At 49.0% G+C, this 22,178-nt stretch overlaps 1 protein-coding gene across 1 annotated transcript in view; it reads right to left on the bottom strand.

The window, feature by feature from the left end:
• Positions 1 to 22,178, bottom strand: part of BRWD1 (bromodomain and WD repeat domain containing 1) — a 149,604-nt gene that overhangs the window by 97,309 nt on the left and 30,117 nt on the right. The window contains exons 8-13 of the mRNA XM_040423088.1: positions 8,156 to 8,377; positions 5,196 to 5,293; positions 5,039 to 5,109; positions 4,028 to 4,128; positions 2,510 to 2,550; positions 147 to 248 (exon numbers count right to left, since the gene is read on the bottom strand). Of these exons, the coding sequence (XP_040279022.1) occupies positions 147 to 248; positions 2,510 to 2,550; positions 4,028 to 4,128; positions 5,039 to 5,109; positions 5,196 to 5,293; positions 8,156 to 8,377 (635 nt within the window). The remainder of the gene's footprint in view (positions 1 to 146; positions 249 to 2,509; positions 2,551 to 4,027; positions 4,129 to 5,038; positions 5,110 to 5,195; positions 5,294 to 8,155; positions 8,378 to 22,178) is intronic.

Raw genomic sequence — 22,178 nt, 5'->3', positions numbered from 1 at the left:
CCCGTCGGATCACACTGCCACAAGTGTGAAAGTAGCCTAAGCAGCAACACAGGACAATGCAAGGCCCTGAATGTATTGAGAAGAGAATAAATCTTTTTCCATTAATCACGAGAAGCTAGGACTAGTATGAATAAAAGGCACCGCACCTGTCATCTAGATTCGTGTCCATGTCAAGTACAATACTATTCCACTCCTGATCCTCTAAACTCCATATTCGTGCGATTCCATCTTTGCTTCCACTTACAAACCTAAAAAGAAATGACGTCTGTTACTTTATTAAAATAAATGTTCAGGTATGTAACCCAAAACATGCAAAATTAGTATTAGGTCATGTATCGTTTTTGTTCCATTTCACTTTTATGCAGCCACGGTTTAATTTGTTAAACTGGTGATAAAAACCTTGCTGTAAAAGCCATGCTACAAAAACGGCATGAGTGCACTGCGCAGCCAAAACCAAACAATTTTTTTCCGATAGTGTTAAAAAATGGCTTAAAAAATTAATTTCTAATATACTTCACTTACTTTTTTTCAAATGTTACCACCAATAGGAGGTCCCTGAAGCGAGGACAGGCAGGAGCAGAGGTGTGCTGTGCAGGGCTCCTGCCTATCCTCACTGCGCTCTGCTGGAACCTCCGCAAAGCACATCGCAGTGCAAGGTATCCTGCGCTGATGTCCCATGGCAGAGCGTTCAGCAGAAGGTACAGGCTGGATCGGGGAGATTTACTCCTGTCGGACAGGGCTCGCTGCAGCGCATATAATACAAATCAGTACATGGCTGCGGCGTACAGATTCTCTATGTGCTATAGGGAATAGCGCTTCAGGAGGCCCAAATTTCAGAGGCATCTTTTGGTGGTAAAATTAGAAAATAAATAAAAGTATATTAAAAAAAAATATTTTTAGGTCATTTCCTTTCAAAAATTATCCTCAAACGTTTAGGTAAACTTTAATAGATAAAACGTGGACTTCTAAGGCTAGTTTCACACCTCCAGCCGGGAATCGTCCAGACACAAAATACAGCATGTAGCGGTTTGAGTCCGGCCGTTCCTCAGCACTGTCTGCCGTAATACGTACAGGTCTCTGCCGGATCCCATTATACTTAATAGGGCCGGAGGGCATTCTATCCGGAGAATTCCGGCAGGCTGTTTCGGCAGACACTGCAGGTCTGAAACTAGCCTAAGGCTGAGTTAACACGGGGGAGTATTCCGCGCGGGTGCGATGCGTGAGGTGAACGCATTGCACCCGCACTGAATCTGGACCCATTCATTTCTATGGGGCTGTTCACATGAGCTGTGTTTTTCACGCATCACTTATGCGTTGCGTGAAAATTGCAGCAAGCTCTATATTGTGCGTTTTCCACACAACGCAGGCCCCATAGAAGTGAATGGGGCTGCATGAAAATCGCAAGCATCCGCAAGCAAGTGCGGATGCAGTGCGATTTTCACGCACGGTTGATAGGAGACGATCGGGATGGAGACCCGATCATTATTATTTTCCCTTATAACATGGTTATAAGGGGAAATAATAGCATTCTGAATACAGAATGCATAGTACAATAGCGCTGGAGGGGTTAAAAAAAAAAATATAAAAATAATCTAACTCACCTTAATCCACTTGCTCGCGCAGCCCGGCTTCTCTTCTGTCTTCATCTTAGCTGTGTGCAGGAAAAGGACCTGTGGTGACCTCACTCCGGTCATCACATGATCCATCACCATGGTAAAAGATCATGTGACGGACCATGTGATGACCGGAGTGACGTCACCACAGGTCTTTTTCCTGCACACAGCTAAGATGAAGACAGAAGAGATGCCGGCTGTGCGAGCAAGCGGATTAAGGGGAGTTAAATTTTTATTTTATTTTTTAATTAACCCCTCCAGCCCTATTGTACTATGCATTCTGTATTCAGAATGCTATTATTTTCCCTTATAACCATGTTATAAGGGGAAATAATACAATCTACAGAACACCGATCCCAAGCCCGAACTTCTGTGAAGAAGTTCGGGTTTGAGTACAAAACATGCCGATTTTTCTCACGCGCGTGCAAAACGCATTACAATGTTTCGCACTTGTGCGGAAAAATGGCACATGTTCCCGCAACGCACCCGCACCTTTTCCCGCAACGCCCGTGTGAACTCAGCCTACGAGTGCAACCACGTGTGGCAATTTCTGCAACTCAAAAATCAGTTCCATAAACGTGAATGGGGTTGTTTGTGCTGGAATTATTATTCAGAGGAGATCTTTTTTGCAACACATCTGTCACATATGAATATACCTTTATTGATGGTACGGGCCCATACAGTGGTCGTATTGCATTTGAAAACCCTGCTTACCACAAATTAGCATGGTTATCAAATGGTTAATGTTGTGGTGGCTATGCCGGTATGCAGATATCAATTTGAAATCCGCACGGTTCTTGGCTGCTACGAGTACATACCCTAATGGTAGCAAATCCTATTCTCATTCAAAACCTACAGTTCTGGATACAAAATGAAACAAGAAAAACTTCACGTACCTTTCACTATTGTAGGAAAACAAAATGCTGTCGACTATATCCTGTAATTACAAGCAGCATTGTTAGATGACGAACCACAAGGAAATGTATCAGAGATACTGTGGGCCGGGCAGTCACTCTGAATTAAAGGGGAGGATCCATTAAATGTATGTAAAGTCAGATCACTTGGGATCCGAACTGGTGCCAAGAATGGAGAATTCCCGAGTGACGTCTGTGAACGAGGCTGTAATGTGTACCTCAGTCCACTGCTCTATTCACTTCTACAGGGCTGACAGAGCACTGTCTAAATCAGTCCCATAGAAGTGACTGGAGCGACGGACCAATAGGCACACCACTGCTCCTTTCAGAGAGTGGGCCCTCCATTGTCGATATCGTTGTGATACCAGTAGTTGCCCCCCCCAGTGATGCAACATTGATACTTGTGGGATAACCCATTTAATGTCCCTAGTCCAGTGGCCCTAATAATCTACGTCCACTGCAGGTACGTCACTGCTTAACCTCAATGGTAGAGCATATTTGGGACACAGGATACATCACAATTGCATGTTTTGCAGCCTTCGGGTATATGCACACGGCAGTGCAGTTTATGTGGATTTTTGGATTATGATGCGGATTCGCCCCAGATCTCATGGTCAATGCAAAGGGTGAAATCTGCATTGAAAAGCCACACAAACAATTGACATGCAGCACATTTTATGACATTTTAAAAAATTCCATCTACTTAGCTGCTATTTTATTATGTTGGGAATTAACCGTACAAAAACCATGTGTAATACGAACCTTGTGCATGTAACCTTAAAGGGGTTCTCTAGAAATAATGAAGTTCTCAAGTGCCAGAAGACTGCCTCTCTGACCAGAAGCTTCATACTTGTCTGCTCCCTGCTGCCCTGGTCATTCACGGTGCCCGCTGTGGCCATGTCACCGCTGAAGCCAGTTACTGGCTGCAGAGGAGCATGTACGCAGGATGTCAATATTGCGGGGAGTGGAATATGGAGACACCAGAGGCAGCGAGGAGGACCAGAGTGATGTGGAGCAGAGACGTATGAATCTTCTGGTCAGAGAGGCAGGCTGTTGGCACTTGAGAAAATCTCATGATTGCTGGAGAATCCCTTTAAGGAACAAAACAAGTGAAAAGTTCACAAAAGAAAAACACCCCTGGTGGATTGAGCTTGGTGTACCAGATTTTCTGCGGCTACTGAAACGGTCACATTAAGACGACAAATAGGGGGTTGACCTTAAAGGGACGGGCCTTAGAGTCCCTGCCTCCTACCGCAGACAGAGCAGTGCTGCCAACTGTCTTACTGCGTGTGACAGACTTACGGGGGAACTCCAGGACACATACAGAAGAACTCTTCTAGTAATTCCACTAGTTCTGATTGTAAATTAACAGGAGGGTAATAAAGGAAGGGGGGATTGTTGAGATTGCTACAACCTTGAGTAGCTCTTACATTTAGTCTCTTTATAAGTTCTATAGATTTCATAACAAAAGTGCAATGTGAAGAAGGTCCGGATACTCACGCTATGGCCTTCAAGTTCAGATACTTTTTCAGGCTCTTCATTACCAAAATAATAGAGTCGGATGGCGTGGTCACTGCCACTGACAGCCAAAAACATCCCTCCTGTAATATAAAAGGTAGCAGATTTAGGGTATAGTCACACATGGCAGATTTGCACGCTCCGCTGTTTCTACGACTCCACTAGAAGTGAACAGAGAGCCATCGACAGGCACGGCCACTTCATTCATTCTGCGCCAGGATGCAGCAGCCGGCGGGGGACCCAGTTCTGGAGATAGGTGCATCTATCAAAGATTTATGGCATACGGGGAGGCAATGCAAAGTGCCCCTTTGAATTCAAGAATACAGCCAACAACCTAAAAGCTGGAGAAGAGCACATGAAGGGAATATGCACACTGAGCATAAAGGCTGCGGATTTGTGAAGGATGAATGTACGGCGCTAGCGGATCCAGAATGCCGTTTCCACCCCATTAAATAAAAGCTGCAGTCGCCAGGGCCTTTATCCAATATAATAAAAGATTGCTCATTACTAGGATATCCTGTCACTTACTGATTATTGGGGTCTGACTGCTGGAATCCCCACCAATACCCCAAATGAAAGAAGAGCAGCTGCTAGTTGAGCACTGGTGATCTGTCTCTGTGCAGAGAGGCGGCTGAAGGGACATTTGTACCAATTATAAACTATAGTATTTGAAGGGAACACCTCTTAAAGGGTTGGCTCACACCTCCATTTAACTGATCTGGCAAGCTGTTCAGACAGAGAACAGCCGGACGGAGATGACCACAATTTGGCCAAGCTGGATACTGCTGTTCACGGTCGTGGATCTGGTACAAATGCCAAAAACTGTCCAAATCCCCGCCGGCTGGCTGGCCTCTGCCTAAACAGCCTGTTGGATCAGTTAAAGGGAGGTTTTACCTATCCTAAAAAAGGAACTAACAGGTTACCCGCTAAATCCGATTATTAACCTTTAGACACATACATACAATTCGGCAATCACTTGCAACCTCTGCTTACCAGCGCTACACGAAGAGCAGAGCATCTGAGCTCCAGGTCCAGATTTTTCTATGAATTTCAGGGGACGAGCACTGGATTAAAATAAAAAGAAAGGGGCTGTGAATAAGCAAGAATAAAAGTAAAAAAGAGGTTTATGTATAAAAATGGCGGTACACACTTGAACTGCAAGGTGTCAACATCCCACTGCCATAAGCACACTGTTGCATCTCCTGTAGACACCAAGTATCTGGTGGAGCCTTGGACCAGTGGACTGAACTAGAAAAGAGGAGAACGGTTAGACCCATATGTGTTATACAAGTAAGAAGAACTAATGCTTAAAAGGGGAAGTGTCAGACAGCGATCTATTGTCTATATCAAGTTTTTATGTTGAAATATTTTTTTATTTTTTTTTTCTTAATTTTATTTATATGTTCTGCAGTTTCACACTAAACCTAATAATGGGTCGATAATTCCAGTTCTGCAGGAGTCACTTCTCAGCAGTCATCTTATCATCATCACAGGCAAGATTACAGTGGCAACTAACACCTTACACAATATCCTGCGCATCTATTTTTACAGACCGCCACACACTGAAAAGAAGTTTTGCTTTTGATTATTTTTATCCTTCAATTATGATCTGCAGGTCTCTCCAGAGCTGTGGGGATCAATCACTGAATATGTCCACAGGCCACCCATTCTGCAGAAGTCAGAGGAGAGGTTGTGTGGAGGGGCTTCCTGGTAGTACAATCCTGCCACTGTTTAGATGAACACTATGGGACACCTTGGTTGGGATCAATGACACGGACCCTACATGTGGGTGGTGGAGAGTGCATCTGTTCTACCTGGCGAAAGGGGAGTAAGCTGATGCCAGAAATCTCTGGTGGAAGCTTCCATGGTGAAATCTACGGATGTCCCGATACCAGTATTAGGACAGATACCAGACACTTGCACGAGTACTTGTACTCGCATAAATGTCGCCGATTCCACTGCCGATACCTGATGGCCGTGCAGAGGCGGGTCCCGTGCCCCAGATGACATCTTGCCGGGATCACGGCTCCCTCACTCACCACCTTCATTTTGCAGACTGCACATGCGCCGTTCAGTTCCATCGCTCTCTGCGCTTCTGGTCTTTAGCATGAGCGTGATCACTGGCTTCAGGCGCTAAACTGCGCATGCGCAGTCTGCAAAATGAAGGCGGTGAGTGAGGGAGCCGGGATCGCGCTGTAACAGGCAGAGCACGGCGCATGTGCGAGAAGAGCGCGGTCCCGGCATCACGGGCAAGATGTCCATCACAATGTAGAGAGGAGGGGTAAGGGGCGGCCTTATCCTGCCTTGAAGCAAGGAGGCCGCTGCCCCTTTGACTTCAAGCCTGACTTGGAGAAGGGCGCCAACAGACATTAAAACTGCGATTTTAACAAATATGAGGAGACAGAATGAGGAAAGAAAATCATGATTAGCAACACACTGGGGGATACTGTAAGGTACTGTGGTTGGTTTAATATGTGTTTTCCAGGTGACAGGTACCCTTTAAAGCCACTTCCTCCCAGTACTCTGGTGCATCCGCATGGGAAGGATTACAGCAGGCCAGGTGGGTACGGTGCATGAAATGGAGGAGAAATTCTGTTAATTTCTCTCCATTTCATGTTCATAAGGTGGGGGGAATGGGCATATAATAGTGATTTCCAACCAGTGTGCCTCCAGCTGTTGTAAAACTACACCTCCAAGCATGCTGGGAGTTGTAGTTTTGCAACAGCTGGAGGCACATTGGTTGGGAAACACTGTTATATGCCAATTAATTAATGTATTAACCCTTGCACAAAGGAAAAGTAAAGCAGTTGTCCATAGCAACCAAATTCCTGCTTAAATTTTTTTCATTGCTATCAGCAACTGCGCCGCTGTTATAATTGGTATCGGTGAGTACTTAAATAAAAGTATCGGTACTCGTACTCTGTCTTAAAAAAATTGTATCAGGACATCCCTAGTGAAATCCAAGAATTGCCGGTGGGATGAGCCGAGTTGGAAGGCCCCCCCCCCCCCCCATACACCTTATACTATTGGCTAAACCCAACAGGTTCTGCAACTATACGGCCTCTCTAGCCTCAGCGCTGTACCACGCTAGACTGGTCACACACACTGCTTACCACTGGAACCGATCATACTGGACTACCTACCTGCTCCATCTGACTGGTCACATGCCGCTTCCCACTGGAATCGATCATACTGGATTACCTACCTGCTCACCACTGTAACCCATCATACTGAATTACCTACCTGCTCCATCTGCCTCACTGGAATGTGTAAGTGGCCCCACTGAGGGCCAGTGTATCACTTTGTGCCTCTTCTTACCACTATGGCTGCTAGGTTTTATTTCTGACTGGATTGTGGCTGGTCCTCATGGTTGATGACCTTTCTGGCTAAGGGTGACTTCGATATCAGACTACATTCTCCGGCCATGATGTATTTGTGAATAATCTACATATCTCAATTGGACATTACTGCAATTGTTGTCATGTTTATTTAATGTATTATTAGGGTGCACAGGATCCAATATGAATTTTTGTATTTTTGGACCTAGGCTATTTGGTCCTGTGAAGTATCTGCGCCGCGTCTACTTAATGTTTAATATTTTTTGTTTTGGCTTATTAATCTCGTTACCCTCTATAGGTCCCCTGATGAACCCAACAGGGGGAGACACGTTGGGACAGTGTAGGGTGCATCAGGGCCACCCAGGGGTAGGTTCCTGTGCAGGGTTCATGCACCATCAGGGCTATTCCCTGGTGTCAGGGGTAGCTAGGGTATTTTAGGAAAAGTTTCCCTCAATAACGTACCTCTAACATTTCTCCATTCATATCCTCCCTGAACATAGACAGTATGCCTTTATGTTATGTTTTCTATGTATGTCAGGGGGACCCTCCTCTGTTGGCTCTGACCATATTAGTGGTCTTTTTTATTATCATACATTATTAAAAGTTATGTTTTAGGCCTATGATTGTGAGACAATGAAGTATGGGGTTGTTAGTAACAGACGTGATTACATATCCTGAGATCTTGTATTGCCAAAAAAATTTGGTTTGGAGATGAAAGCAAAAAAATAAATAAAAAATTAATAAATGATTTAACGTAGCTCCTTATGCTTACAAGTAATGAGGTAACAGCTCCTGAGTGACCTGGCAGCACAGCTATGGGGGCACAGGTTCGGAGAGACCACACTCGGATGATCTTCTCACAGCTTGCAGCAGCAATCAGGGTATTCTCATAGTTCACAGTAAGTTCAGAGATCTCGGCTAAATGACCTCTTAGTGTGGCGAGCAGCCGTCCATCATGTGCAGACCAGATCTTCACCAAACAGTCATCAGAGCCCTGTATCAAGAAGGAAGGGGAGGGGGATGTAAATAATAATAATAGTTTTAATTTATATAGCACCACCATTTTCCGCAGCACTTTACAAATTCATAGGGTACGAAACAAAACTAACTGACTAATATGCAACTGAAACACTAGGAGTCGGGGCCCTGCTCGCAAGAGCTTACAATCTATGATGATTCGGGGAGGACACATAAAGGTAGTTGATTGTGATAAGTAGGATTTGAGCCATTATTGAACTGACAGGAGTGGTGCCGGCCGATCTGCTTCGGGTTTGGGACTACTAGAGGATCGATTCAGGCCAGAGGAGTTGGTGGGGGGAGGTTTAGTCGGGGAATAGTCAGTTTAGGTAGCTTGATAAGCCTGCCTGAAAAGATGTATTTTTAAGGCACGTTTGAAGGTGGAGAAGATGTGGATTGACCTAGTATTCCGGGGCAGAGTATTCCAGAGAGTAGGTGCAGCTCGAGAAAAGTCTTGAAGACGGGAGTGAGAGGTACGAATTATGGAGGTTATTAATCTTAGGTCGCTAACAGAACGGAGAGCACGAGTAGGGTGGTAGATGGAGATGAGGGAGGAGATGTATGGAGGTCCAGCACTGTGGAGAGCACGAGTAGGGTGGTAGATGGAGTGAGGGAGGAGATGTATGGAGGTGCAGCACTGTGGAGAGCTTTGTGGGTGAGGGTGAGAAGTTTGAACTGTATTCTGTGGTGGATGGGCAACCAGTGGAGTGACTGGCACAGACTAGTAGCATCAGTATAGCGGTTGGATGGATGGATGGATGGATGGATGGATGAGCCTGGCTGCAGCATTTAGGACAGACTGAAGGAGGGGGGGAATTTAGGGAGAGGGAGACTGATTAGTAATGTGTTGCAGTAGTCAAGACGAGAATGAATCAAGGCAACAACAAGAGTTTTTGCTGTTTCCACCGTAAGAAAAGGGCGGATTCTGGCGATATTCTTGAGGTGCAGACGACAAGAGTGTGTAAGTGATTGAATATGGGGAACAAAGGAAAGATCAGAGTCAAATGTGGCCCCAAGACAGCGGGCATGTTGCACAGGAGTTATGATAGTGCTGCAGACAGAAATTGAAATATCAAGTTTAGGTGAGTTAGTAGATGGAGAAAGACAAGAAGTTCAGTTTTTGAGAGGATCAATTTTAGATACAGAGAGGACATGATGTTAGACAATTAGTGATGTTTTGGAGTAGAGCAGGGGTGATGTCAGGGGACGAAGTGTATAGTTGGGTGTCGTCAGCATAGAGATGGTATCGAAAGCCAAATCTACTGATAGTCTGTCCGATGGGGGCTGTATAGAGGGAGAAGAGTAGAGGACCTAGTACTGAGCCGTGAGGAACGCAGACATCAAAAGGAAGAGGAGAAGAAGAGCCAGCGAATGATACACTAAAGGAGCGGCCAGAGAGATAGGAAGAGAACCAAGAGAGAGCAGTGTCTTTAAGGCCAATTGAGTGGAGCATGGTGAGGAGGAGTTTATGGTCTACGGTATCAAACGCTGCAGAGAGATCCAGCAGAATGAATAGCGAATAGTCACCATTTCTTTTTGCTGTTAGGAGATCGTTAGACACTTTAGAAAGGGCAGTTTCTGTAGAGTGAAGAGCCAAAAGGCAGATTGTAAGTGGTCAAGAAGAGAGTTTGCAAAGAGATAGCTTATTAAGCGAGAGTAGACAAGACGTTCAAGGAGTTTAGAGATGAAGGGGAGGTTAGAAACAGGTCTGTAGTTAGCAGCACAGGTCGGGTCAAGAGATTGTTTCTTTAGTAGTGGGGTAATAATCGAGTGTTTGAAAGAGGAGGGAAAGATACCAGAAGAGAAAGAGGTCAAAAATTGCAGTTAGGTGAGTGATGACAGCCGGGGAGAGGGACTGGAGGAGGTGTGATGGAATAGGATCACTGATACAGGTCGTGGGTCGAGAATAAGAGAGAAGCCCGGAGACTTCTTCCTCTGTTATAGGGTCAAAAGAGGATAGAGAGCATGTGGAGGAATTGGAGGGAGGAGGATTGAAATTATTTGGGGACTGGGAGATTATATCTGCCCGGATACTGCCAATCTGGTCTTTGAAGTAAGTGGCCATGCCATCAGCGCAGAGGTCAGTGACAGGTTCTGGAACTTTAGGGCTTAAAAAGGGAATGAAAAGTGTCAAAGAGTCGTTCTGGGTTATTTGAGAGTGAGGAGATGAGAGAGGTGAAGTACTTTTGTTTGGCAATGTTGAGAGCCGAATTATAGGTTTTGAGCATAAACTTATAATGGAGGAAGTCTGCTGATATTCGCCATTTTTTCCATAAGCGTTCAGCACATCTGGAGCAGCGCTGTAGAAACCATGTTTCAGGTGTGTGCCAGGATTGTCTTGTTCTGTGTCGAGAGGGACGGATTGATATTGGAACAACTTCATCTAGGGTGGTTTTGAGGGTCTGGTTGTAATGATTGGCAGCCAAGTCGGGACAGGGAAGGGAAGTGATTGGGGTAAGAGCTAGTTGTAGGGTGTTAATAAGTTGCTGGCAGTTAATGGTGTGTAGGTTTCTGTAAGTGTGAAAAGTAGGATTGCCATGAGAAAAGTGAGAGGTCTTTATGGTAAATGAAAGAAGATTGTGGTCAGAAAGTGGGAAGGATAAGTTACTAAAGTTTGAGACTGTCAAAAGTCACCACATAAACAGGAACGGCTGAGCCGAGCACATTTTACATACTGCAGAGGAAGAAGCGGTGAAGACGACAGGTGGACAACACAGCTGCGATCAACCGTCATTGTCTATATGGCGTTCAGTCAGCCTTCCCCCAGCACCAATAAGTGCAAGTAACAGAAATTACTTCACACGATGGGACAGAATGCACTTAGCCCCTGGAATACAGAATATTAACCCTTTCCCACTCTGACATATTATTACATTGCAGAAAGTACGCAATCTCTGCAAACTTGTAAGGAGCAGAAACAGTAGCTGCCATCACTGGCCGAAGCATATTTAATTATACATTTAACACCTTATTCTAACAGCCGGGATCAAACCACTTTGATTAGGTCATTTAAGCCCTAAGATGCCGTGGTCAATCCCATCAGCACCCATGCCACGCAACTGCAAGGTGCGGGAGTCGAGGGCCTGACAATGACCTCAGATCTGCTATGTACACAAAAACCTATAGACTGCCTGTCAGGGTACCACAGACAGGAATTTCAATGCACTTTCTTACACCGGAGAATGGCTGGTGACATAAGGCACTCCACTCTTCGCAAGTGGAGAAGATCGAAACGATTCAATCATCAACAAGAGTTTTTCACTTGCAAGGAGCTGTCCCCACTGCCCTGCCGCTTTATTGATAGGACTGGATATCTTGCCGGGGAGAGCCCAGAGAGGACAGCACCTCAGAGGTGAAGAACTCTTTGATGAACTATTCAATTTGCTCATCTCTATTCACAATTTCACACACTGTTTCTCAAACGACAAGGGCATCCAATCAGCAGTACTGAGATGAAGTAGATTTTATTTCTTTTGCACACAGTTTTATTTATTTACTTGATTTATTTTGCACCTACAAAAAAAACTGCTAAAAAGTTTTACAATGCAATAAATATCTCCAAGAAGGGTGCCAACTAAAACAATTCATCACACAAAAATATAAAAAAAATGCTGCTATGTGAAGACAAAAGTAAAAAAAAAATAATAATATTGTTCTGGCTTTAAAAATGCAAAACCAAAAATAAATCACTGCATCCTTAGTGCCCAAACTTTATACTAGATTCACACAGTTTTTTTTATGGTGCCATTTTTTTTTTTGCATTTCCTGTTTTTTTTTCCTTTGTTTTCTGGTGATTTTTTTGTTGTAAAAAAAAAAAAAAAAAAAAATGACAAGTCCAAATGTTAGCTGAAAGTCTATGGGAATTACAGTAAAATATGTTTTTCTGCTAGTGGTCCTTTTTTTCATTTAGGGTGCATTTGTGAACATTTTTTTTTTTTAATCCAGCATTTTGTAGTAATGGCTTTTTGCGTTTAAATTTAGTATTTTATTTTCTGGTGTTAATTTCCCTATGGAGAAGAAATGGTTGATTAAAAAAAAAAAAAAAAATTTGTGGTGGAAAAAAAATGATCCAGCAGGAGATAGTGGATTTGGAGGCCACCAGACCCTTCCAAGGACTGTCCAGGATACTGGGGAAAAAAACCCAGAGATTTTTGTGGACTCACCTGAAGTCCCCATAGCTCTCTGTGCTTTTATTGTGTAAAAAAAACGAGATTTTTGTATAACTTACCAGTAAAATCTCTTTCTCGCTCTTCCTTGGGGGACACAGGAAACCTTGGGTATAGCTCATCTCCATAGGAGGCGTGACACTAAGTGAAAGACTGTTAAGCCCCTCCTCCAGCAGCTATACCCTCAGCCTGGAGCGAGCGACTACCAGTTATGTGCCCAAGTAGTTAAAACAAAGGCAAGGATCAACCAAATTAACACCAACAAGTCAAAACTCCCGTCAGGGCAACCAAAACAATGGGTGGGTGCTGTGTCCCCCAAGGAAGAGCGAGAAAGAGATTTTACTGGTAAGTTATACAAAAATCTCGTTTTCTCGCCCAATTCCTTGGGGGACACAGGAAACCTTGGGACGTTCAAAAGCAGTCCACAAATAGGGAGGGACCACAACCCAAAGTGAATTAAAGCACCATAGGCATTAAGGCACCGCCGCCTGCAAGACCAGGCGGCCCAAAGCAGCATCCGCCGATGCATAAGTGTTCACCTTGTAGAACTTGGTGAAAGTGTGCAAAGAAGACCAGGTGGCCGCCTTACACAATTGTTCAGCCGAAGCTCGATTTCGCTGAGCCCAGGAAGCCCCGACCGCTCTGGTAGAATGAGCGGTAACACCAAAGGGCGGTTCCCTGCCCTTAGCACTGTAAGCCTCAGCAATAGCCATCTTGATGAAGCGGGCAATAACCACTTTAGATGCCGCCAGCCCCCTGCGCGGACCCTCCGGAACCACAAATAGAGAATCCGAGCGCCGAAAGGGTCTAGTTACATCCAAGTAGATCCTCAGAGCCCTAACAACATCCAGACGGTGAAGATCCCGTTCCCGAGGATGAGACGGGGACGGGCACAGAGAAGGAAGGATAATATCTTCATTCAGGTGAAAAGCGGACACCACCTTCGGAAGGAAATCCGGAACCGGGCGGAGAACCACCTTGTCCTGGTGAAAAACCAAGAGGGGTTCTACGCAAGAAAGTGCCGCCAATTCAGACACACGCCGAAGAGACGTGATGGCTACGAGGAAAAAAACTTTGCAAGACAACAAGCGAAGGGAAACCCTGCGCAAAGGCTCGAAAGGAGAAGATTGGAGAGCCGTCAGCACAACATTAAGATCCCAAGATGGAACGGGAGCGCGATACGGGGGAGCATAGTGAGCAACCCCCTGCAGAAAAGTCTTAACTGGACCGAGCGGAGCCAGAGGTCGCTGAAAAAGGATCGAAAGCGCTGAGATCTGACCCTTTAGGGTACTGAGACCCAAACCCAAGTCCAGACCAGACTGCAAGAAGGATAAAATCGTGGGGAGAGAAAACCGAAGGGGATGAACATCTAAGGTCTCGCAGAAGTTCAAATAGGCCCGCCAGGTTCGGTAATAAATCCTGGACGATGCCGGTTTACGCGCACGAATCATGGTACGGACCACGTCAGCAGAAAACCCCCGCCGCGTTAGGACCGCGGTCTCAATAGCCACGCCGCTAAACGTAGCGACCCTAAATGCTGGTGGAAGATCGGCCCTTGAGAGAGGAGGTCTTCTCTTAGAGGCAGAGGCAAGGGGGCGTCTGCCAGGAGCAACATAAGGTCGGCGTACCAAGGACGACGAGGCCAATCCGGGGCTATTAGGATCGCAGGCGTGCCCTCCGCCGCGATCTTCCGAAGGACTCGTGGAAGAAGAGGCAGGGGCGGAAAAACGTAGAGGAGAGAGAACTCCGTCCAGGGAAGGACGAGCGCGTCCGCGCCGTAAGCGTCCGGATCCTTGGTTCTGGCCATGAAGGTGGGGAGCTTGTGGTTGAATCTGGAGGCCATGAGATCCACGTCCGGACGACCCCAACGGAGGCAAAGAGACTCGAAGACGTCGGGGTGCAGAGACCACTCGCCCGGGTCGATCGTCGTCCGGCTGAGGAAATCCGCCGCCCAATTGTCCACCCCCGGGATGTAAATGGCGGAAATGGCTGGAACATGAACTTCCGCCCAGCAAAGGATTAGAGACACCTCCCTCATTGCTGCCGCGCTGCGAGTGCCCCCTTGATGATTTATGTATGCCACAGCCGTGGCATTGTCCGATTGGACACGAACAGGGTGACCCTGAAGCAGCGAAGTCCAATGCCGGAGTGAGAGGAGAATCGCCCTCAGCTCCAGAACGTTGATCGGCAGTTTGGACTCCGATGGAGACCAAGTGCCTTGTACGGACCGAGGAGGAAACACCCCCCCCCAACCCCGCAGACTGGCATCGGTGGTAATCACCAACCAAGTTATCGGTAGGAAGGACTTCCCTTGGAGAGGGGTCCGTAACCACCAGAGTAGAGAGGAGCGAACCTGGGGGGGAAGGGGAAAGTGCTGATCCAGACTTTCCTGGGACTTGTCCCATGCGGACAGAATGGCAGTCTGAAAGGTGCGGGAGTGATACTGCGCGTAGGGGATTGCTTCGAAACAGGATACCATCTGTCCCAAGACCCGCATGCTGAACCGGAAGGAAGGACGGCGGTGGTTCAGAAGGCTCTGAACCGACCGATGAAGGAGCTGGCGCTTCTCTGACGGAAGCCGAACCTCCGCTGCATCTGTATCCAGCAGCATCCCTAGAAAGATCAGTTGCCTGGATGGAACAAGAGCGGATTTGGGAAGATTGATAATCCAACCGAACCGGCGTAAGGTTTGTAGCGAGAGGTCCACACTGGCAGATGTCAGTGACAGAGAGGGTGCCTTGATAAGGAGATCGTCCAAATATGGAAGAAGAAAAACTCCCCTGGAACGAAGTAAGGCGAGGACAGGGGCTAGGACCTTTGTGAAAACGCGAGGGGCTGTCGCCAGCCCGAAGGGGAGGGCAACGAACTGGTAGTGGTCGGACCCCACTGCAAAGCGCAGAAAGCACTGATGACACCGAGCGATTGGAATATGAAGGTAGGCGTCCTGGATGTCGATAGAGGCCAGGAACTCCCCTTTTTCCAGAGAGGCCACCACCGACCTGAGAGACTCCATCCGGAACCGCTGAAGACGAAGGAAACGGTTTAACCGTTTTAAATCCAGAATGGGACGAACCGAGCCTTCCTTTTTGGGGACCACAAAAAGGTTCGAATAGAACCCTTTGAATCTTTCCTCCATAGGAACCGGAGCGATGACCCCCTTGTCCAGAAGGGTACGAGTGGCAGTAAAGAAATCGGCCGCCCTTTGGGGATCTCGAGGAACCCGGGAGCGAAAGAACCGAACTGGGGGGAGGGACGCAAACTCGAGTTTGTACCCGGAAGACACCACCTCGAGAGCCCAGGCGTCGGAGACGTGCGTCTGCCAGAAGTCCCTGAACAGGAGGAGACGTCCCCCCACCCGGGTGGGTGGGGGCGCACCTTCAGGTAGGGTTCTGCTTGGTCGCGGGAGGACGAGCAGGCTGTGACTTGCGCCAGGAGGGCTGGGTCCGAAAAAAAGGCTTCTTACGTCTGTCTTGGACAGGGTTAGAGGATGGACCTGAAGTGGTGCGAGGTGAGGGAGCTCTGCGGGAAGACCTGAAGCGAGAAAAGGTGGGACGGCCTTGAGTGGTGCTCCTAGTCCTTGATTGGGGAAGATGTGTACTCTTCCCTCCCGTGGCTTCAGAGATGATTTCATCCAAGCGGGCCCCGAACAATCGAGAACCAGTGAAGGGAAGGCCAGTAAGAGACCGCTTTGACGTGGCGTCCGCCGTCCAAACCTTTAACCAAAGCTCCCTTCTAGCCGAAACGGCCAGGGCAGATGAACGGGCTATAAGAGCCCCCGCATCCAGGGATGCCTCACAGACAAATTTTCCGGCTTGAACGATAAGTTGGGCCAGAGCGCGGAGGTCCTGAATAGGGACGTCGGATTCAAGCTCCTGATCCAGCTGAGACGCCCATTCTGAAACCGCTTTTCCAGCCCAAGCGGAGGCAAAGACCGGCCTGAGGGCGGAACCGGAGGCTGCAAAGATACCCTTTGTAATGGCCTCTATCCGGCGATCTTCCGTGGATTGTAAGGAAGAACCATCTGCAACGGGAATAGCCGTGCTTTTGGACAAACGGGCCACAGGGGGGTCGACTTTAGGTGGTGACGCCCAGTTTGTAATGCAATCCGCCGGGAATGGATAACAGATATCCAACTTCTTAGGCGGGGTAAAACGGGCATCAGGACGGGCCCAGGCCTTAGAAACCACCGACGAGAAGTCAGCGTGGAGGGGAAAAACCGCAGACGCCTGTTTTTGGCGAAAAAAGGAAACACTGGCCTTTTCAGAATTAGGAGGGTCATCGTGAATCTTAAAGGTATCACGGATATTGTTAATAAGATGGCCCACAGCAGAAGCCAGCTTTGAAGGCAAGGCCGAGTCCATATCCCAATCAGAATCGGCTAGTTCCCCTTCAGAGGGCATATCCTGTAATGAGGAAGGACCCGACTGAGGGCGCACCCTTGGGGGTGATACCGAAGCATCCGAGGATGATAGGTGCTCCGCCCTGGACCGCTTCTGGAGTTGACGGACTCTGGAGGTGTCGCCTGGAGAGAGAGACTCAGACGGGTCAGCTAAGGTAGCGGACCCGGAGGGCCCAGCAGGGGAATTATCCAGCTGCGGTAAGGGCAATGTATCTGCAAGGCGGCCCACAACATTAGTGAGACTGACCACAGCCTGGGAAAGGGATCTAGCCCAGTCAGGGGGATCCAAGAGGCCAGGGGGTGACACAGCAGATGGCGGACCCTGTAATGGGGCTTTGCAAGCCGAGCAATGCGGGTCAGGCTGCCCTTGAGGAAGGGGTGCCTTACATGCGGTGCAGGTATGATACCAAGGACCAGCAGGCACTGAGGGGTCAGACATGTTGGCTGGAAGTAATATACAAAAACGTCCAGGCCAGAGGGCTGCAGTGCTGGAAGGGGTCAACAGTCCTACCAGGTCACAGTGGGAGCAGACGGCACAGCAGCGGCAACAGCAGCGGCAACAGCAGCGGTCCTCAGAGCCCTGAGGTAATCTGTCCTGAGAGCAGGCAGGCACGAAGAGGAGGCGGGGCTAGTGAGGAGCGGGAAGAAAGACGTCCGCCCCTTGACTGAAGCCTAACATGTACAGTGGAACGGAACGAAGCTCCGCCCACCGATAAAACTTCTCGCGCGCGCGCGTGATTCAAAATATTACATGCCGCCGAAACCCCACAGAATAATGTCCCCCGTTCACTTCCATATAAGTGGAGGCGAACGCACACCAGTGGCCGGACAAGAGCGTGCGCTTGTCAGAATATCAGCCGACAGTTGAACACAGCCGCAGTACACGTGTGCCTGCTATCCAGCAGCTGATAACGAAAGGCGAAAGTGGGCCGCCGCACCTGAGGTAAAACTGCGCTGTAACCCTCCCCCACGAGCATCGCTCCGCTTTTGCCCCACACACAAAGGAGCCGCAGGACTCACAGCTAAGAGAGCTGTAACTTGTAACTGACATGAAGGTCAGGCAGAGGGGACAGCAGCATCAGGCCCTAACGGGGGGGGGGGGAGGGGGTAGAACGGCTGCACAGCCACCTCACCATCGACGTTTTCACCCTCTGTCCATCCAGCAGGGACGCCCCTTCAGCCACTGGCACCGAAGTGGCAGGGAGCTGGAGAGGGGCTTGCAGGTGGGCGACCCTTGTGCTGGCGGGATGCAGGGGAGCTGGGCTGCCCTGGTCCTCCTTTTCTTCTGTGGGGGAGGCAGCAGTGCGGATAACCGGCACTGGCGCAGCTCAACCCCGGGAAAACAGAGAGGTCTAATGCGACTCTGTTGTCCCTGTTGAAAAAAGGAAAAAAAGTTGAAAATAATAAAAGAGAAAAAATAAAATCTTTAGCAAAGACAGCTCTGCAGTGCAGAGAGTGTCTTGCCTCCTTGACACTAAGCAAAAAACTGGTAGTCGCTCGCTCCAGGCTGAGGGTATAGCTGCTGGAGGAGGGGCTTAACAGTCTTTCACTTAGTGTCACGCCTCCTATGGAGATGAGCTATACCCAAGGTTTCCTGTGTCCCCCAAGGAATTGGGCGAGAAAACCTGATTTGATACATATGCAAATTAACATAAAAGAGTCATATCTTACTTGTGTGACCAGAGAAGAGTCATATTTTCAAGCTCTGACTATCTCAGGTTAATTTGCATATGTATCAAATCGGTTTTTATACACAATAAAAGCACACAGAGCTATGGGGACTGGGTATTGCGGAAGTGCTAGCGGTCATCTAGCAACCCATGTCCTCAGCTCTATACCCAAAATCCCGGTGACAGGTTCCCTTTAACCGGAGCCTGTAGTGCCAGAGGACGCTGGTAAAAAATTGACAGCGCCGACACCTTCCCCTTCAAGAAACTAATGGCAAGACCCAAATGCAGAAATAAAAAAGGATGGTGGGAAGGGAGAAGAAGCGTAGCGGGTGGAGGTTACGTTCCGCACAGAAATGCAAAAAAGACCTCCAAGTTCTGTAATAAATCCTGGACGAGGCTGGTTTCCTGGCTTTAATCATGGGTTGGATGACCCTGTCCGGGAAACCTCGCTGCTTCAGAATGGCGGTTTCAACAGCCACGCCGTGAAACGTAGCAACTCAACGCTGGTGGAAGACAGGACCCTGAGAGAGAAGATCGGGTCTGAGCGGAAGGGGCCACAGCGTGTGTCCTAGAAGATAGACGATGTCTGTGTACCATGCACGACGGGGCCAATCCGGAGCGATGAGAATCATCTGGATGCCCTCCATCCTGATCCTGCTTAAGACTCGAGGCAGGAGAGGAAGAGGCGGGAACACGTACACCAGGGAGAACCCGTCCCATGGTGCCAGCAGCGCGTCTACGGCGCATGCCCTGGGATCTCTTGTTCGAGAGAAGAAGGCGGGGAGTTTGTGGTTGAGCCGGGGCGCCATCAGGTCCATGTCCGGTTGACCCCACCGGAGACAGATCGCTTGGAACACCTCCGGGGGCAGAGACCACTCCCCCGGGTCCACTGTCATCCGACTGAGGAAATCTGCCTTCCAATTCTCCAATCCCGGAATGTAGACCGCCGAAAGAGCTGGAACATGGGTTTCTGCCCACCGCAGGATTTTGGCCGACTTCGCCATCATCGCTTGACTGCGGGTTCCTCCTTGGTGGTTGATACAAGCCACAGCCGTGGTGTTGTCAGACTGTACCCGGATCGGCCGGCCCTTCAGGAGAGGGGCCCAATGTAGAGGGGACAGATGAATGGCCCGGAGTTCCAGAATGTTGATGGGCAGTTTGGACTCCAAATGAGACCATACGCCTTGGACTGTCTGGGGTGGGAAGACTCCGCCCCAACCCTGAAGACTGGCGTCAGTGGTGATGACCGTCCATGAGACCAGGAGAAAGGATTTCCCCGACTCCAAGGTTGGGGTCGAAAGCCACCACCTGAGTGCCGAACTCACTCCTGGGGGAAGGACGATGTGACGGTCCAGAGAATCCAGTGACTTGTCCCACAACGACAAAATTGTCAGCTGAAGTGAACGAGTGTGAAATTGTGCAAACGGAACTGCCTCGAAGGAAGCGACCATTGCACCCAAGACCTTCATGCAAAATCGAATTGAAGGGTACCTGCGCCGGAGGAGAAAGCGGACTGACCGACGAAGGGCTAGCCGCATGTCCAGAGGGAGGCGCACTAACGCCGCGGTCGTGTCGAGGATCATGCCTAGAAAAGTGATCCGTCTGGTGGGGCATAGGGAAGATTTCTGGAAGTTCACCAGCCAGCCGAACCGCTCTAGGGTATCCAGAGTGATAAGCAGACTGTCCTTGTTCTGATCGAAGGTCGCCGCTTTGACCAGGATGTCATCCAGATAGGGAATTAGAGTGATGCCCCTGGTACGAAGAAGTGCCAGGAGAGGAGCGAGTACTTTCGTGAAGACTCGCAGTGCCTTTGCCAAGCCAAAGGGAAGAGCTATCAACTGGTAGTGATGCAGCCCCACTGCAAAGCGGAGGAAGCGCTGATATGCCGGAGCAATAGGGAAGTGTAGGTACGCGTCCCAAATGTCTATTGAAGAGAGGAATTCGCCTCGGTCTAGTGAAGCAATCACAGAGCGAAGGGATTCCATTCTGAAGTGTTAAACCCAGAGGAACCGATTCACCAAACTTGAGGCCCAGCACCAGGCAAACTGATCCTTCTTTCTTGGGGACGACAAACAGGTTTGAATAAAAACACGCGAGGAGAGATTAAATTGCCTGGAAAAAGGCGACAGCCCGACCTGGATCCCTGGGTGGATGGGAGAGAAAGAAACGTTGTGGAGGAGGGGACGTAAACTCAATCTTGTAACCCGAGGTTACGATTTTGAGCGCCCACACGTCTGAGATGTGGGCCCACCACACTTTCTGATAAAGGAGTAGGTGACCCCCCACCCGAGAGGGTGGGAGCGCGTCTTCATGCGGAGGACTGCTTGCTGGCCGAGGGACGGGCAGGCTGTACCCACCGGCGCCAGGCTAGTTGAGGCCTTAAGAATGGCTTCTTCCACTGGTCCTGCGTGGAGGATCTGGGAGTGGCTCCTGTGTGCCAGAGAAGCGGCAAAGGGACTGGGCCTGGGCACTTGTCTGCTTAGCGCGAAACGTGCGCCTGGATTTGCCCTGTGGGAGGTGAGTACTTTTACCGCCCGTAGCCTCGGAGATAATTTCATCTAGCCGGGCCCCGAATAATCGGGAGTCGGCAAAAGGAAGGCTGGTAAGGGAACGCTTTGATGAAGAGTCCGCTGCCCAAACCTTAAGCCAGAGTTCACGCCTCAAGGTTACAGCGAGAGCCGATGAGCAAGCAACAAGTACACCCGCGTCCAAGGAAGCCTCACAGAGGTATTTTCCCGCCTGTGAGATCTGCAGAGCCAAGGACTGGAGCTCAGTTAGCAGGAGGTCCGCCACCAAGTCTTTGTTTAACCGGAGTGCCCACTCCGAGACCGCCTTAGCCACCCAGGCGGATGCGAAAATGGACTTCACCCAAGACTCCATACGGCGATCCACGGGATCCTGAAGGGCTGAGCCATCGGCTACCGGAATGGCGGTGTGTTTGGAGAGACGCGCTACCGGAGGATCCACCTTGGGAGGAGAGGACCATTTTAGCCACCCAATCCGCCGGAAAGGGATAAAGCAGATCAAGCCGCTTGGACGTGGTAAAGCGACGATCTGGATGGTCCCGCACCTTGGCAATGACAACCGAAAAGTCGTCAAGCAAGGGGAAGGCTTTAGGAGTTTCGCTGGAACGGAGAAAAGACACTTCCTGGTGGCTCGTGGAGGGGAGTCATCCTGCACCTGGAAGGTGTCACGGACGGCAGAAACTAAGCTGTCCACCATGGAAGCAACCTTTGAAGATTGTTCCGGATCCATATCCGAATCTGAGTCACCAATCTCCCCATTGGACAAAACTTCCCCTGGGAGGGAGAATGCGTCCGAGCGTGAACTATGGGGGGGGGGGGGGAAGGGGGGGGGGGAGAGATGCTGAGGCGTCAGAGGAGGAATGACTTCCTGCTCTGGGCCATTTGTGCGAAGGTCTGCCGCTAAGGCGCTCTTCCTGAGAAAGGCGCGGACTGCGCAGGTGGTGATTTATCAACCAAACGACCCATGAAAGAGGGTGGATTGGGATATTTTAGAGAGGTCCTCCACTGCCCGAGATAA

This window comes from Bufo bufo, chromosome 3 (genome assembly GCF_905171765.1).
Source record: "Bufo bufo chromosome 3, aBufBuf1.1, whole genome shotgun sequence".
NCBI classification, from domain to species: Eukaryota; Metazoa; Chordata; class Amphibia; order Anura; family Bufonidae; genus Bufo; species Bufo bufo.
This window is presented reverse-complemented; position numbering and strand designations above follow the sequence as displayed.